Source organism: Cupressus sempervirens, chromosome 1, assembly GCF_028749045.1.
Source record: "Cupressus sempervirens isolate cs-2001-9-10 chromosome 1, ASM2874904v1, whole genome shotgun sequence".
Taxonomy (NCBI): Eukaryota; Viridiplantae; Streptophyta; class Pinopsida; order Cupressales; family Cupressaceae; genus Cupressus; species Cupressus sempervirens.
This window is the reverse complement of record NC_143118.1, coordinates 49,017,178-49,031,612: the sequence shown is the minus strand read 5'-3', so window position 1 is coordinate 49,031,612 and position 14,435 is coordinate 49,017,178. Positions and strand designations below refer to the sequence as shown.

The 14,435-nt window shown below is 39.1% G+C and overlaps 1 protein-coding gene across 1 annotated transcript in view; it reads left to right on the top strand.

Moving 5' to 3' along the window:
* RPL9 (ribosomal protein L9) overlaps window positions 1-13,800 on the top strand; it is a 91,989-nt gene extending 78,189 nt beyond the window's left edge. Inside the window, exons 5-7 of the mRNA XM_089816362.1 lie at window positions 13,098-13,198; window positions 13,366-13,413; window positions 13,524-13,800. Coding sequence (XP_089672488.1) covers window positions 13,098-13,198; window positions 13,366-13,413; window positions 13,524-13,641 — 267 coding nt within the window. The 3' untranslated portion in view covers window positions 13,642-13,800. The remainder of the gene's footprint in view (window positions 1-13,097; window positions 13,199-13,365; window positions 13,414-13,523) is intronic.
* Window positions 13,801-14,435: the final 635 nt, after the last annotated feature.

Genomic DNA, 14,435 nt, shown 5'->3' with positions numbered 1-14,435 from the left:
GGAGAAGACGATGAGAGGAGGCAAAGTATGGAACCCGATCAGGAGGGAGTCCTACGATTGGAAGGAGATGACGATTTGGATTTAGTAAATGGTCTTTACCATTGGCAGATGGAGGATTACGAGCTCTTTCCGAGTTGTAATATGCTAAGGATTGACGAAGGTAAGAAAGAAGGAAATGAATGTCCAAAGGAACACAAAGAAGCCGAAGAAGGAAATAAAGGTTCGAAGGAATATAGAGAAGCCGAAGAAAGAAATGAATGTCCGAAGGAACACAGAAAAGTCGAAGAAGGAAATGAATGTTCGAAGGAACACAGACAAGCCGAAGAAGGAAAGGCGGGTATGACTGAAGCTAAAGGAAAGAACAAATAGTACGAATCCAAAAGAAGGAAAGATTCTACTGTACGACTGCGTAGGAAGAAATTATTACGTCGAACCACAGATATAGCAGAAAGGTACCGACAGCAAGGAAGACACACGATACGGTCTGCACAGGCAATAAAGAGGAAGGGTTCAATAAAAGTTGTAGCAGTACAGAGTGAATGTGTTATTGACAGACAAAAGGGGCAGCTGACGGAGTCCATGGTAGCGAGCTTCGGGAACAAACTGGGCAATATGGAGATGACACAGAACAGGCATAGCAGGTTTCAACCAGGACAGTTGAGGTATGATGGATAGAATGAGATCAACCCAGGCAAGTTCAAAGTTAAGTGGGTCAGACCATATCAAATTCGGGAAGTGGGTGATAACGGAGCAGTAAAACAATGGATGCTAAATAGAAAGGAAGTTGTCGACATAGTGAATAGGTCGAAGTTGAATGTCTGCCATGAAAGAAGTAACGCACCTCCATGGACAAACAACTGAGAGAAGACTGTAAGTACTTTACATATGTAAATATTGTACACAGTTGTTCGGAAAAATTTTTTTTGCAAAAAAAAAAAAAAAAATTGAAAAAAGGCACTGTACGGATTCTCAATCTACTCACCGTATGGTTTTGGAGTTGGTGTTCGGTTTTTAATATTTGAAAGTAGTGTACGGTTTTTATTTGAAGTTGGTGTATAGTTTTTAAGCTTTTGGAGTTGAAGTACGGTTTTTAGAGGCAGAGTACGATTTTTGAAGGCTGCTTACTGGAGCACCGTACAGATTTTTAACACCCTCACTGTACGAAATTTATTGTTTTCTTGCTGTACGATGTACAGATTTTGAAGGTATGACAAAGTAGCGTACGAAAATTCCAATGAAGATGCAATGTACGGTTTTGGCTACCGTACGATTTTTGGGAGGACAGACATTGTACGGTTTTGGAGAGAGTCACTGTACAGATTTCCAAAGTCGAGAATTCTAATGAGGTCCACCGTACGGCTTTTAAGCTTGTGCTCTGTATGGCTTTCTAAATCACACCATACGGATGTTATAAAAGTCTATTTGCTGTACGGATTTTCCAGAGCACATCAAATACAAACTTGGCGAATGGACTTTCCTGGCATACGATTCGCTAGCTATTTTTGCACCATACGGATTTCAATAAGTAGCGTACGGATTTTTTAAAGGCTTGGATTTTGTATTGTACGGATTTTAGGCTTTTGAAGATTGGGATACGGATTTTGGGTTTGGGTTGAAGCCTTGAAGCTGTACGGATTTCGATTGCAGTTTAATAAGATTTCATTATATGCTTGAAATATTGTTGCTGAATGGATTTTGCCTTGTGGGGTTTGAGTTTTGCATAAAATGTTGCACGGGTTTTTATGGCGTATGGATTACACAGGTCTGGGCGTATGATTTTTGCAGGATATGACATTCAGATTTAGTAACATTTGAGGATATTGCATAAGGAGTCAATACGGTGGTAGGGTGTATGGTGTAGCCGTACATTGGTAGCATAGAAGGGTGACAGGAGGCTTTCTAAAAAAAGAAAACGTCGACAAATTAGGAATGCTCAGAATGAGTAACAGATGATGCCACAGGGTAGAGGAAGAACCAACGGTTGCCAAAAAGTGTGGAATAAGAAGAAATCGTAGAAATAGTGTGTTCCATGCAGTTTCAGAGTGCTAATTTGGTCTCGCGGTGAGGGGCGCTGCCCCTCGACCCTGCCGGGGGTGTTGCCCCCTGGACTCCCAGTCGTTGCGAATATTAGTCGTGGGAGTCTGACCAATTGAGCAGACTTGGAGCTGCTGCAGGCATGTAGTGTCTGTGTACCAGAGGCACTGAGAGTAGGTGTTGGCTGTGAGGCTATCTTGGTGGATGCGTAGAGAGCTTGGGAGGAGCTGATCATCCAGTTGGAGGCAGTGCAGCGATACTTGGCTCAGGGTACCGAGGAGTTGGAAGCAGAGAAAGCAACACAGGTGGCTATCAAGGTCAGCTTGAGGAGTCAGTATTGTGTTAGCAAAGGCTATAGATGCAACGAGATGAATGTGAAAGTGATGTGGTAGATCAATATTGTTGTATTAGTTGTTTGAGTTTTGTTCTGTAGTCGTCAGGAGACGACTTTTCTTTTTGGGGGGGATGATGTTGTCGGTAGAAATTGTGTATTAGCCGACGGGTCCCTTCGGAAAGGAAATTGTGTATCAGCCGACGGGTCCCTTCGGGAAAGTTCTTGTTATGTAGCCAACGGGTCCTTTCGGGAAGGTTCTTGTTATGTAGCCGACGGACTCCTTTGGGAAGGTTCTTCGGAAAGTATTTATACACCCTTCGGGATTATTGTAAATCATCTTATCATTGAAGCATAATGTACTGTTTGGCATATGCGAATAATAATAAGAAGTTCGGCTGTTCGTGTTATTATCGGTGTGCATTTCTTAATTAACCTATACAGTAAACGCCTTTGATATACGAGGCTTCCTGCAACGAACACATAACAATATTTGATACTGATTGGCAATTAATAAATAAAGAGGAAACACAAGAACTACTGAATATGGAGAACACTTAGGCGGTGGGATTCCAATATATTCAAGGAAATTTTAGTGGGGAAATGCTGCAAATCATGACATTGAACTGCTGATGAAAAACTTCCAATAGACACTCAGGAGTCTTCAAACTTCAATCGCTTATCCTCTGGAGTCAAACTCTCGAATGTATAAGGTATACTGAGTTCCGTGCTATAACTTACCAGCCTGTTCACACTATAACCACCTGTATACTCTAACGTGCAACCAAAACTGGCATATCCATTGTCCTTCTGAGATGTTGTGGCTTATAGAAAATGTGCCCAAACCACTGGAAATATATGCAACTTGAATGAATGATCCTCCATGGATATCTGAACACAGAGGTATGTGAACAGCATGGCTGAGACTACACAAAAAGTCCTCCTTACCCTGAAAATGTGATGAATGTTATCAATTTGCCATATTTGTTTGCTTGTTACTATATACATATCTAGGAAAGATGTGACTTTGGTGTGGATCACTGTCTTCTGATGTGAACTCTATGTTACTGGCAGTGATAGCTTCCACACTTGCCTATCTTTTGCATAAATGTGTTTATCAATGACTCTGAAACATGTATCCATCCTTAATCTGTGAATAGCAGTGTGTATATTTATTTTTTATCATAATCTTCAGATATCTTCATACACATGACTCTCCAATCGTGTTTTCCTTGCATAGAGACACTCTTTTTGTACAATATATGTGTCATATCTGTACAAAATTAATTTATCATTCACTTGACCTGTCGTTCCTTATCTATGCCAGATACATATTCTGCCACTGCTAAATAAAATCATTGAATAATTTGTTATTTGAAGAATCCAAAATATATGAACAATCATAATTTGCTTGAAATTTTCAGAATAGTGAGATAAGTGTCTCTGCTGCATTTTCCAAATATAATGCTCATATCCAATGGTTGATCTGGAACTTCAACGTCTAACACTAATAACTTGCTTTCTTTACATATTGTTGCTTCACCGAGATATAAAAAGGACCCATTTGACAACATAATCTCATAAATGGAAGCACAAAATTTTTGGGCTCCATCAGACCGTATGGTCAAGGATGGAAGAATAAATGATGCCAGAGATAGACTAAATACCCTCTTGCCAATACACATAACAAAATCAGATGTTAATGTAGTCCGGACACAAATCTATTCCAAAAATTATATGACTTGTAAACAACAATGATGCTCCGATTTGCTAGATCCGAGCCAAGAAATACAAACAGAATAGGGTGAGGGTTGAATCCCACCGAAATCGGGAGAACCAAATAGGGAAGTTCTTTCACTTCCGAAATGGCGAACAATACTGAATTCCAATAGGAATTCGCAATACAAAGAAAATAATCCAAATCGCATACCAACTACTACCTACATGCCGTGCTTAAATACCCTTTAGAGGAACTTCCCGAGGGTTTACAAATATAGCCGACGACCAAACCTACGGAAACAATAAAATAAAAATGGGTCCGAGATATACTAAATCAATCGGCCCATGAACAAAGGTTTGATTAATTAATTATTTTATGATGGGAACATTACAATGAGGTGCCAATTTTTCACCCTGACTGCCCTCCTTAGCATCATCAATTTGCACAACTACTTTCTCTTAAGGCCCTTTGTCGAGCTTGTTGACCAAGATCCTTAGGTGTTGGGTTGAGGATTTCAAAATCTAGTTACTTTGATCACCAACCTTCCTCAAAGTGTCCTCAATGCCAGCCACCTTCCCTTCCAACACAACAACCTATTATCCACATTCCACTTTTTTGGCTTCTTGGGCCATGAGATCCTCCATCCTTCCCATAGTGTCCATGAGCTCCTTGATCATATCAGGGAAGGTTGAATATGTCTCCAGCCTGATGTTATCCCAACAATCAATTCTTGCATTGATGGCCCTTTGTTTAATCTTGACCTCCTTGATTTTGTGGAAAATCCACTTCACGACCTCGTAGTAGCCCAAAGCCCCTCTCTTCGCCTCCTGCAGAACACTGAAACCCTCATCTTTGTTGTAGGAGTTGAGCCCGAGGATAAGGCCTCCTCCTCATGTTGAACATTGGTATCCACAACCTTAGCCTTATGAGTATTCTCCTTCCTGTCCTTACTACCATCTGCATCCATCTGACCAATATCCTCTACAGAACCACCATGAGAGGACTCCCTAATCTCCATTTTAGCCACAGAGAACAAAGTACACACCAGGGGAGTCCTTTCCTGAGAATTAGAGGGGGAACCAACTAGGGGGCTGGGCTGATCAACATTCACAACTCTAGTGAGGGAAGGGGAGGAGAAGCAGAGGGGGAACCATCATTGCCCTCGGCCTCTATATCAAAATCTTCCACATCAGAACCCACCTCTTCCCTAACCTCAGAGTCAGATGAATCCTTGACAATTTTCTTTCTTTTCTTACCAGCAAACGACTGCTTATTCTTTACAACCCTAGATGAGGAAGAAAGCTTGTCACCAACACTTTTCCTCTTGGACAAAACACCCTTTTTAGGAGGGGGTTCCATAATCTCCATTTTATCAGAATCAAACCCCTCGTCATCCTCAGTTTCCTTAGCTGAGGTATCCTCTGAATCCACTTCCTCAGTTAAGGGCTTTTCCACAGTGTTCACCTTGAAGTACTCATAAACGAGGACCATAAGACCCTCATGAAGAGCTGGATTACTGGTGGGATTATCCCAAGATTCAACAATAGTAGTGCTTGAAGAACTAAGCAAATAATGGTCCAGAAGGATGAAATGGTAGCTGTATGCCCTTTTAAATCTTCCATCCAGGGTGATGTACTACATAATCGCCTTAAGGACTTTCCTTCATATTTTCTTTATGCCATCAGTAGCGGAATAGCTCTTGTTGACCCTGACCATCTTCCCTCTCATCATCGTCCTTTGGGAATCGCTTGACAGCAATGTCCAAAATTTTCATGTCTGTAAAATTTTGTCCCCACCATAGGGAGACCCAAAACAGCAGCAAGAAAACTTTCATCAATTGTGACATCTCTGCCACAAAGCTCAATATTCTCATCCCCTGATTCCTTCTTAAACATTTTTGTCACTGAGGGATTCCTACCACGCAATCTTTTCATGTATTCAGTTAATCTTCCCATCCTAAGCCTTCGCCAAACCTTGGGCTCCAGTTGCCACTCTTCACAAGAGACTCTTCTCCTACCACTGCCCATACTGGTAACAGCTGAACAAAACCCCAACAGCAGCAGAAAAATGCAGAGAAACTTGCCAAATTTGAAAAAGAAAAGGCTTTCAATAAATTTAGTAACCCAGAAAGTGTGCTAGTGCCAAAGGGAGTAAATGCAATGAGTGTTCAACACTTTGCCACCATTAAATGTCATTATTGCAGGTTTATTCAGCATCATTGAAGTTGATGTTCCAAAAAACCCATTTTCACGTGAGTGCAGTTTTTCTCAAGGATCGCCTTGGCATCTTTGCAGAGGTCCTACTCACCATGCCACTTCACATACGTGTCAGCCTTGACCCCAATATTGGTCAGCCAGTTAACCATAGAATTGATCTCTCTATATCCATGAGATTGAACATTTTTAAAGGATTTAATATTCTCTTTGAAAGAACCATCAAATTTGAAATAGAGGAGGGGCAGCAAACACCTTTTAAGCAATTGATTATATTATGAGAGTTCCCCTCTACCCAAAATTTTCTGCAATTCAAATTTGTCCCCATGGCCTCAGCTAGGTGATTATTTGAGTACCCTAGGGGAGCGCCACCGCAGCTAGACAATGACCATTATTATCTCTTAACACTCTCCCACACCCAGCTGGCCTAAGATTACCTTAGCCACCCCATCAAAGTTAATCTTTAACCACCCTCAAAGGTGGTAGGTCCCAAGTACATTCTTCTCTACTTCTTTTAGTCCTGGTAGGAGGAAGATTTTCCACCTTCTCCCAATTAGTGATTTTCTGCCAAGAAGGTTTCACCACTCTAGCATTCTCCAAGATGACTCTTTTAACTTTCTCACTCACAATATCTGGGTTTAAGGCTTTGTCCCTCAAGAACCAATTGTTTCTTTCCTTCCAGATGTTAGATTATGGTGACTGATCAGGAAAGTACTGTACATACTTCATAATTAGTGGGGTTCGGGGCATCGCCCTGAAATTTTTTTTTTTTGTACTATTTGCCATTCGTAGAAATATTTTTGATACTATTTGCCATTCGTAGATTCGCCACTAAAGTTATGGCTAATTTATGGCCGACATGTTATAACCCTAAAGCGGTTTAATACTTGTATAAAAGGGTTTAGGGTTGGGTATTTTTTTTTATATATTATGTTGTGATGTGAAATTGGTTCTTGCGGCAGTATTGAGCTGTAAGGGATTACGGATTGTAATCAGGTTGTAATCATTGGATTGTAATAAGATTGGACTTGCTGTTTGGTGGACGTAGCCCAGGGATTGGGTGAACCACGTTAAATCTTGGTGCCTTGTGTTCATTTCTGTGTGATCTATTATTTTCTGTTATTGGTTATATTTGCATGTAGTTTTTATTTCTGTCCGTGGTTTATCCTAACAAGTGGTATCAGAGCCTAGTTGTTTTTCAATTATCCTCTACAAGAAAGTTTCACAGTTGAATGGGAGTCTCACGGTTGAGTGGGAGCAATGGCAAATGAGGGTAAGCTGAGAGTTGACAGGTTTAATGGGCAGAACTTTTCGTTATGGAAGATGCAAATGGAAGACTATCTATATCAGAAAGATTTATGGAAGCCGTTGGAAGGCGAAGCCAAGAATCAGGGAACTATGTCAGAGGCTAAATGGGATCTTTTGGATAGAAAGACACTCGAAAGCATTCGGTTATGCTTGGCACCATCGGTGGCATTTAATATTATAAAAGCAAAGATGATAGAAGATTTGATGAAAACCCTAGCGACACTGTATGAAAAGCCCTCCGCTTCAAACAAGGTATTTCTCATAAAGCGTTTATTTAATATGAAAATGGCAGAAGGTGGATTTGTTGTAGATCATTTAAATGAGTTTAATACTATTACTAGTCAGTTATCTTCTGTGGGTATCAATTTTGATGAAGAAATTAGGGCTCTCTTGATTTTGTGTTCTTTGCCTGAAAGTTGGAATGGCTTGGTAATGGCGGTGAGTAATTCTATTCCTGATCTAGTACCCTAAAATATGACAATGTGATCGGTGTTGTTTTGAGTGAGAAAACTCGTAGGAAATCCTCAGGTGGATCTACATCAGGAAGTGCTTTGAATGCACAAAGCAGGGGCAGAACGACTAAGAGAGGAAGTAACTTTGGAAATCGTGGGAAATCAAGAGGAAAGTCAAAGGGGAGGATGTCTCAATCGAGAGGACCAAACGATTGCTGGTACTGTGAGAAACCAGGGCACAAAAAGAAAGATTGCTGGAATCGAAAGAAAAATGAAGGAGATAAATTAGATGGAGACAAGGAGGCAAATGTGGTAAGTAACAAATCCGAAGAGGATGCTTTGCTTCTGTCTTTAGAAAGTGTTGATGATTCATGGGTTTTAGATTCTGGTGCTTCATTTCATGCTACACGTCATAGAGGTTATTTCATTGATTATGTCCAAGGGGATTTTGGGCTTGTTTATTTGGGGGATAATGAACTCTGTCAGATTGTTGGAAAGGGAAAAATTAAGATTAAGTTGCAGAATGGGAATCATTGGCTATTACATGAGGTAAGACATGTTCCAAGGCTGAGTAGGAATTTAATTTCTGCAGGGCAACTCGGTGATGAGGGTTGTGTAGTTACTTTTAATGATAAAAATTGGAAGGTTTCAAAAGGTTCTCTTGTAGTAGCAAAAGGTGTGAAAGTAGGCACCTTATATCTTTGTACAGGTCATATTGTTCCTTCTACTTTGATTGTTTCAAAGAAAAATGAATGTTCAGGAACAATTGCTGCAGTTGAGCAGGGAGAACAAATAGCTGCTGTAGATTCTGATACAACACTGTGGCACAACAGACTTGGGCACATGAGTGAGAAAGGTATGAAAGTACTTCATTCAAAGAAAGTTTTACCAAGTCTGAAATGTGTTAATATGGATTTCTGTGAAAGTTGTGTATGGAAAACAAAAGAGAGTGAGTTTTGTAAAGACTGGGAAGGAAAACAAAAACGAGAAATTAGAGCTGTGCATACAGATGTATGGGGACCAGCTCAGGTATCTTCCCTTGGTGGCTCTCATTATTATGTTACATTTATTGATGATGCAACTAGAAAAGTATGGGTTTATTTCCTTAGACAAAAATCTGATGTATTTCAAACTTTTAAGAAATGGAAATGCTTGGTTGAAAATGAGACTGGTAAGAAATTAAAATGTCTTAGATCTGATAATGGTGGTGAGTATTGCAGTTATGAATTTGAAAATTATTGCTCCACTAATGGTATTCGTAGACAGAAAACTGTTCCAAGGACTCCACAAGAAAATGGAGTGGCTGAATGCATGAATAGGACTATAATGGAGTGCGCAAGGAGCATGAGGTTGCATGCTGGGTTGCCCTTACACATGTGGGCGGAGGCTGTCAATACTGCAGTATATTTGATTAATAGAGGTCCCTCTACTCCTTTGGGCTGTGGTATTCCAGAGGAGGCATGGACTAGTAAGAAGGTGAGTTATTCTTTTCTCAAGACCTTCAGTTGTGAAGCTTTTGCTCATATAGACTCTAAAAATAGAACCAAGCTAGAAGCAAAATCAAAGAAATGTGTCTTTGTTGGATATGGCATTAATGAATTTGGTTATAGGCTTTGGGATTTTGAAAATCATAAAATTGTTAGAAGTCGGGATGTCATATTCAATGAGAAAGTGTTGTACAAAGATCTGTTGCAGCAACATGAGAAGAAAGAAGATGATTATGTAGTGCTGGAGGATATTCCAAAAGCTGATGTTCCAGCCATTCCTCATGATGTGCAACAACCGCAATAACAAATACCACCCACACCAGTGAATGTTAGACGGTCAATGAGACAAATTAGACCTCTACAAAGATTTTCTCCCTCTTTGTATTCTATTTTACTTATTGATGCTGGTGAACCTGAAAGTTATGATGAAGCTGTGCAGGTGGATACTAAGATTCAGTGGGAGTTTGCAATGAAAGATGAAATGGACTCTTTGCTCAAGAATAAGACATGGGATTTGTGCAAGTTGCCTGCAAGTAAAAAGGCTTTACAGAATAAGTGGGTTTACAGGTTGAAAGAAGAGGAAGGAGGTAAGCAAAGATTTAAGGCCAGGTTAGTTGTAAAAGGATTTGCACAGAAAAAAAAATTGATTTTGATGAGATATTTTCTCCTGTTGTTAAAATGACTTCTATCCGTACTGTTTTAAGTCTTGTGGCTACTGAAGATTTGCATTTAGAGCAGTTGGATGTTAAAACAGCCTTTCTTCATGGTGATTTGGATGAAGAAATCTATATAGCTCAGCCACAGGGATTTGAGGTCAAAGGTAAGGAGAACTTAGTGTGCAAATTGAAGAAAAGTTTATATGGCTTGAAGCAAGCACCTCAGCAATGGTATTTGAAATTTGACAGGTTTATGCATGAGCATGGCTATAACAGGTTTAATTCAGATTATTGTGTTTATTTTAAGAGGTTGGATGATGATAGCTACATTATTTTATGTTTATATGTTGATGATATGCTTGTAGCTAGGTCTAACATGGATCATATTAAGGGGCTGAAATGCCAGTTAGCACATGCATTTGCTATGAAGGATTTGGGGGCAGCAAAACAAATCCTTGGTATGAAGATTTGTAGAGATAGGAAGAACAGAACATTGACGCTATCTCAGGCTGATTATGTTGAGAAGGTGTTGCAACGTTTCTCTATGGAGAATGCTAAAGCTGTCAGCACACCTTTACCTGGTCATTTGAAATTGACTAAGGAGATGTGTTCTAAGACACAGGAAGAGGAGGATAAGATGTCCAAGGTACCCTATGCTTCAGCTGTAGGAAGCTTGATGTATGCTATGGTATGCACTAGGCCAGATGTTGCCCATGCAGTGGGAGTTGTTAGCAGGTATATGAGTCATCCAGGATTTGAGCATTGGAATGCTGTCAAGTGGATTCTCAGATATTTGAGAGGAATATCCAATAAGTGTTTACACTTTGGGGGCTCTACTACTGATTTACAGGGCTATGTTGACTCAGATTTGGCAGTGGATATTGATACCAGGCGAAGTACTACAGGTTATGTCTTTACTGTTGGTGGGGCAGCCGTGCGTTGGGTTTCTAGGTTATAGAAGATTAATGCTCTATCCACTACAGAGGCAGAGTATGTTGCTGCTACAAAGGCAGAGTATGTTGCTGCTACAGAGGCAGCCAAGGAGATGATATGGCTTCAGTTCTTCTTGGAAGAATTGGGACACCCTCAGAAGGATAATTATTTGTTTATAGATAGTCAGAGTGCCATTCATCTTGCAAAGAATTCAGCTCTGCATTTTAAGACCAAACACATCTAGTTGCGGTACCATTTCATTCGGTCAGTTTTGGAGGATGGACAGTTAAAGCTAGATAAGATCCATACAAATGACAATCCAACAGATATGTTGACAAAGGTTGTAACAAGGGAGAAGCTGAACTCCTCTTCAGCTTCGGTTGGTATTCTAGACTGAACATGAATAAAAGAACAGAAGAGTCCAGGGTGGTTTGATCCAGTGGGAGCCCCATGCGGTAGTGGTATTGCTACAAGATCAGTCTCCAAGTGGGAGATTGTTGTTTAGTGTGGAGCCTGATCAGTCCCCAAGTGGGAGATTGTTAGATTATGGTGACTGATCAGGAAAGTACTGTACATATTTCATAGAATTTTTTTTTTTTTTTTGTACTATTCGCCATTCGTAGATTCGCCACTAAAGTTATGGCTAATTTATGGCCGACATGTTATAACCCTAAAGCGGTTTAATACTTGTATAAAAGGGTTTAGGGTTGGGTATTTTTTTTTAATATATTATGTTGTGATGCGAAATTGGTTCTTGCGGCGGTATTGAGCTGTAAGGGATTACGGATTGTAATCAGGTTGTAATCATTGGATTGTAATAAGATTGGATTTTCTGTTTGGTGGACGTAGCCTAGGGATTGGGTGAACCACGTTAAATCTTGGTGCCTTGTGTTCATTTCTGTGTGATCTATTATTTTCTGTTATTGGTTATATTTGCATGTAGTTTTTATTTCTGTCCATGGTTTATCCTAACACCAGATCCCCTAAAGCACATGGGGAATGACAAGACCCTACATAGGCTGACACTTAATCTTAACCAAGTTCTGCAACTGTGAAAATATCCTGGACTGTAGAAGGAAAGACCCAAGAGAGATTGAGATCCTGCAAAAGCTTACTTCAAACAGAAAAATAAAAATGACAGTGAATAGCCTTGGTAAGAGGGAGTGTTAATGTTTTTTCGCTTCAGCAGAAATTATTCATAGGTTCCTGTTTCAGTTCTTCATCGTAACTGCTGCCAACTCTTGTGCCAACATGATTATTTCTGTGCCTCTGTCTTGCAATTTCACTGCGTTTCTCTCTTTATTTGGGCGTTATTTATTATTGTTCGAAGTATATGTGTGTAACCGTAGCATATTGATTATGTGTCGTATAGAATGGAAGTGTCGTCAGTTTCCTTGGTCTCTTCATATTCCCATCGAAATGCTGACTCTCAATGGTCTATCTTTTGTATATTTGACGATGGTCTTTATGATAAATATTCTGCTGTAGAAGAGCAAAGGTTTATTAGTTTCCGGTGGTCTTTTGGTATTCACAGTTTTGATACGTTTTATTTAGCAAGCATAGTTCTGCGTTGCTGCTATCATGGTTACGAGGATCAGGTGTATTGTCATCCATTATTGGATATGATTAGTATTTATGGGTCTATTTTCTGAGACAATAATCACTGGAGTCATCTTCTGTTTTATTATAGAAATTGTTCATATTCTGAAAATGTCTGTTATATGATAACAGCCTTGACAAAGAGGTCATTTATCTGACATAGCTTGTGAAGCATTGTATTGAAGTTTTGATTATTCAATAAAGATCAAATTTTGGTGTGGCTGGGTTTTTCCCTCGAGCAGGAGGGTTTTTTCTGGGTATTTCAGGTGTTTATGTGTGTTTTATTTATTTGTTATCTGTTATGTTATTCTGGTTCTTTAAACTTAACATGTTTAATGTGTGTTTTCAATTTGGTTTGTATCAGGTCAGGGCAGAATCTGAATCCCTTGCAGTGCTGCTGGAAACTGCTGGAGCTTTTAAGGTGAAGCGTAAGACTGTAGGAAAGGGTAAACAAATATTTGGACGGTAAGTTTCATCTTACTGTGACTTTTAATTTATTGCATCTCTGCATCCTTTGACCTTTGAAACCTCTCCGTTGTATAGATATTTAATGTGTTTATGATTGATGGCTGCACAGCTTCAAAGTTTGTAGTTAATGAAAACAAATCATTTGTCTTCTTCAATGTTTCCAGTGTAAATGAGCAAGATCTATCAGATATCATCAAGGCACAACTGCAGAGGTAAGTGTGGTGTATTTGGGTGTCTTTTTTAAAAGGCAAAAATATCAGTGGGGTTTTCTCATGGAACACCTTTCAAATCTTTAATAAGAATACATTTTCTGTTTTGACAGGGATATAGACAAGCGAATTATTTCCATTCCTGAGATCCGTGAACTTGGCATTTATGTTGCAGAGATTAACCTACATCCTGAAGTTACAGCTCGAGTACGGATAAATGTCATAAGCTAAATGATCAAATTGTTGTTTGTTTTGATGTTTGACTATACTCAATTTAATGAAACTCCGTGAGCTGTTTCTTCGCAACGATAATTCAAACTGTATATTAATTTTTTGATTTATCAAAAATGATAAAACTCTCTAATATATCCAAAAATAAATGTTTCCTCAGTTGGCTTGAAAGTTAAATATAGTCTTTCTTGATTTCAGTCCAAAATCTCTCATGGTTGAAGGGCCCTTGTAAAGGCTACTATTAAAAAAGGTTGAGAAAGAGTTCTTAAAATCCAATAATTGATATGAAAGTTAAAAGAAAATTTGATCAGGAAAAATCAGAATGTATGTTTTTAGAGGTTAAAAATAGTCTTTCTTCATTTCAGTCTAAACTTTATCATGGTTAAAGGGCTCTTCTAAAGACTACTATTAAGTAAAAGTTAAAATAGAATTCTTAAAATCTAAAAATTGATTTGAAAAGTAATTAAGAAAACTTGATCAGGAAAAAATCAGAATGTATGTTCTTAGTGGTGCTTTAGTAAAATGGTTAAAATTCTTTTTTCCAAGTTTTGGATGGTACCATGTGGATCATTTTAAGTATCATAATGAAGCCCTTGTACAAGAGGTATTTACAACACAGATGACTCATATTCACCCAGGTCACCGTTCTTATGTCCAAGTTTATTAAAATGATATTAATGGTTAATGATTTAACATAAATAATCGAAAATTGATGAGCTTAAGGGGTTTTCTAATGAATGGTTCATAAGGCACAACACTTTGTGAAGGTTTTGCATATGGGGTTGTGAGCAGAG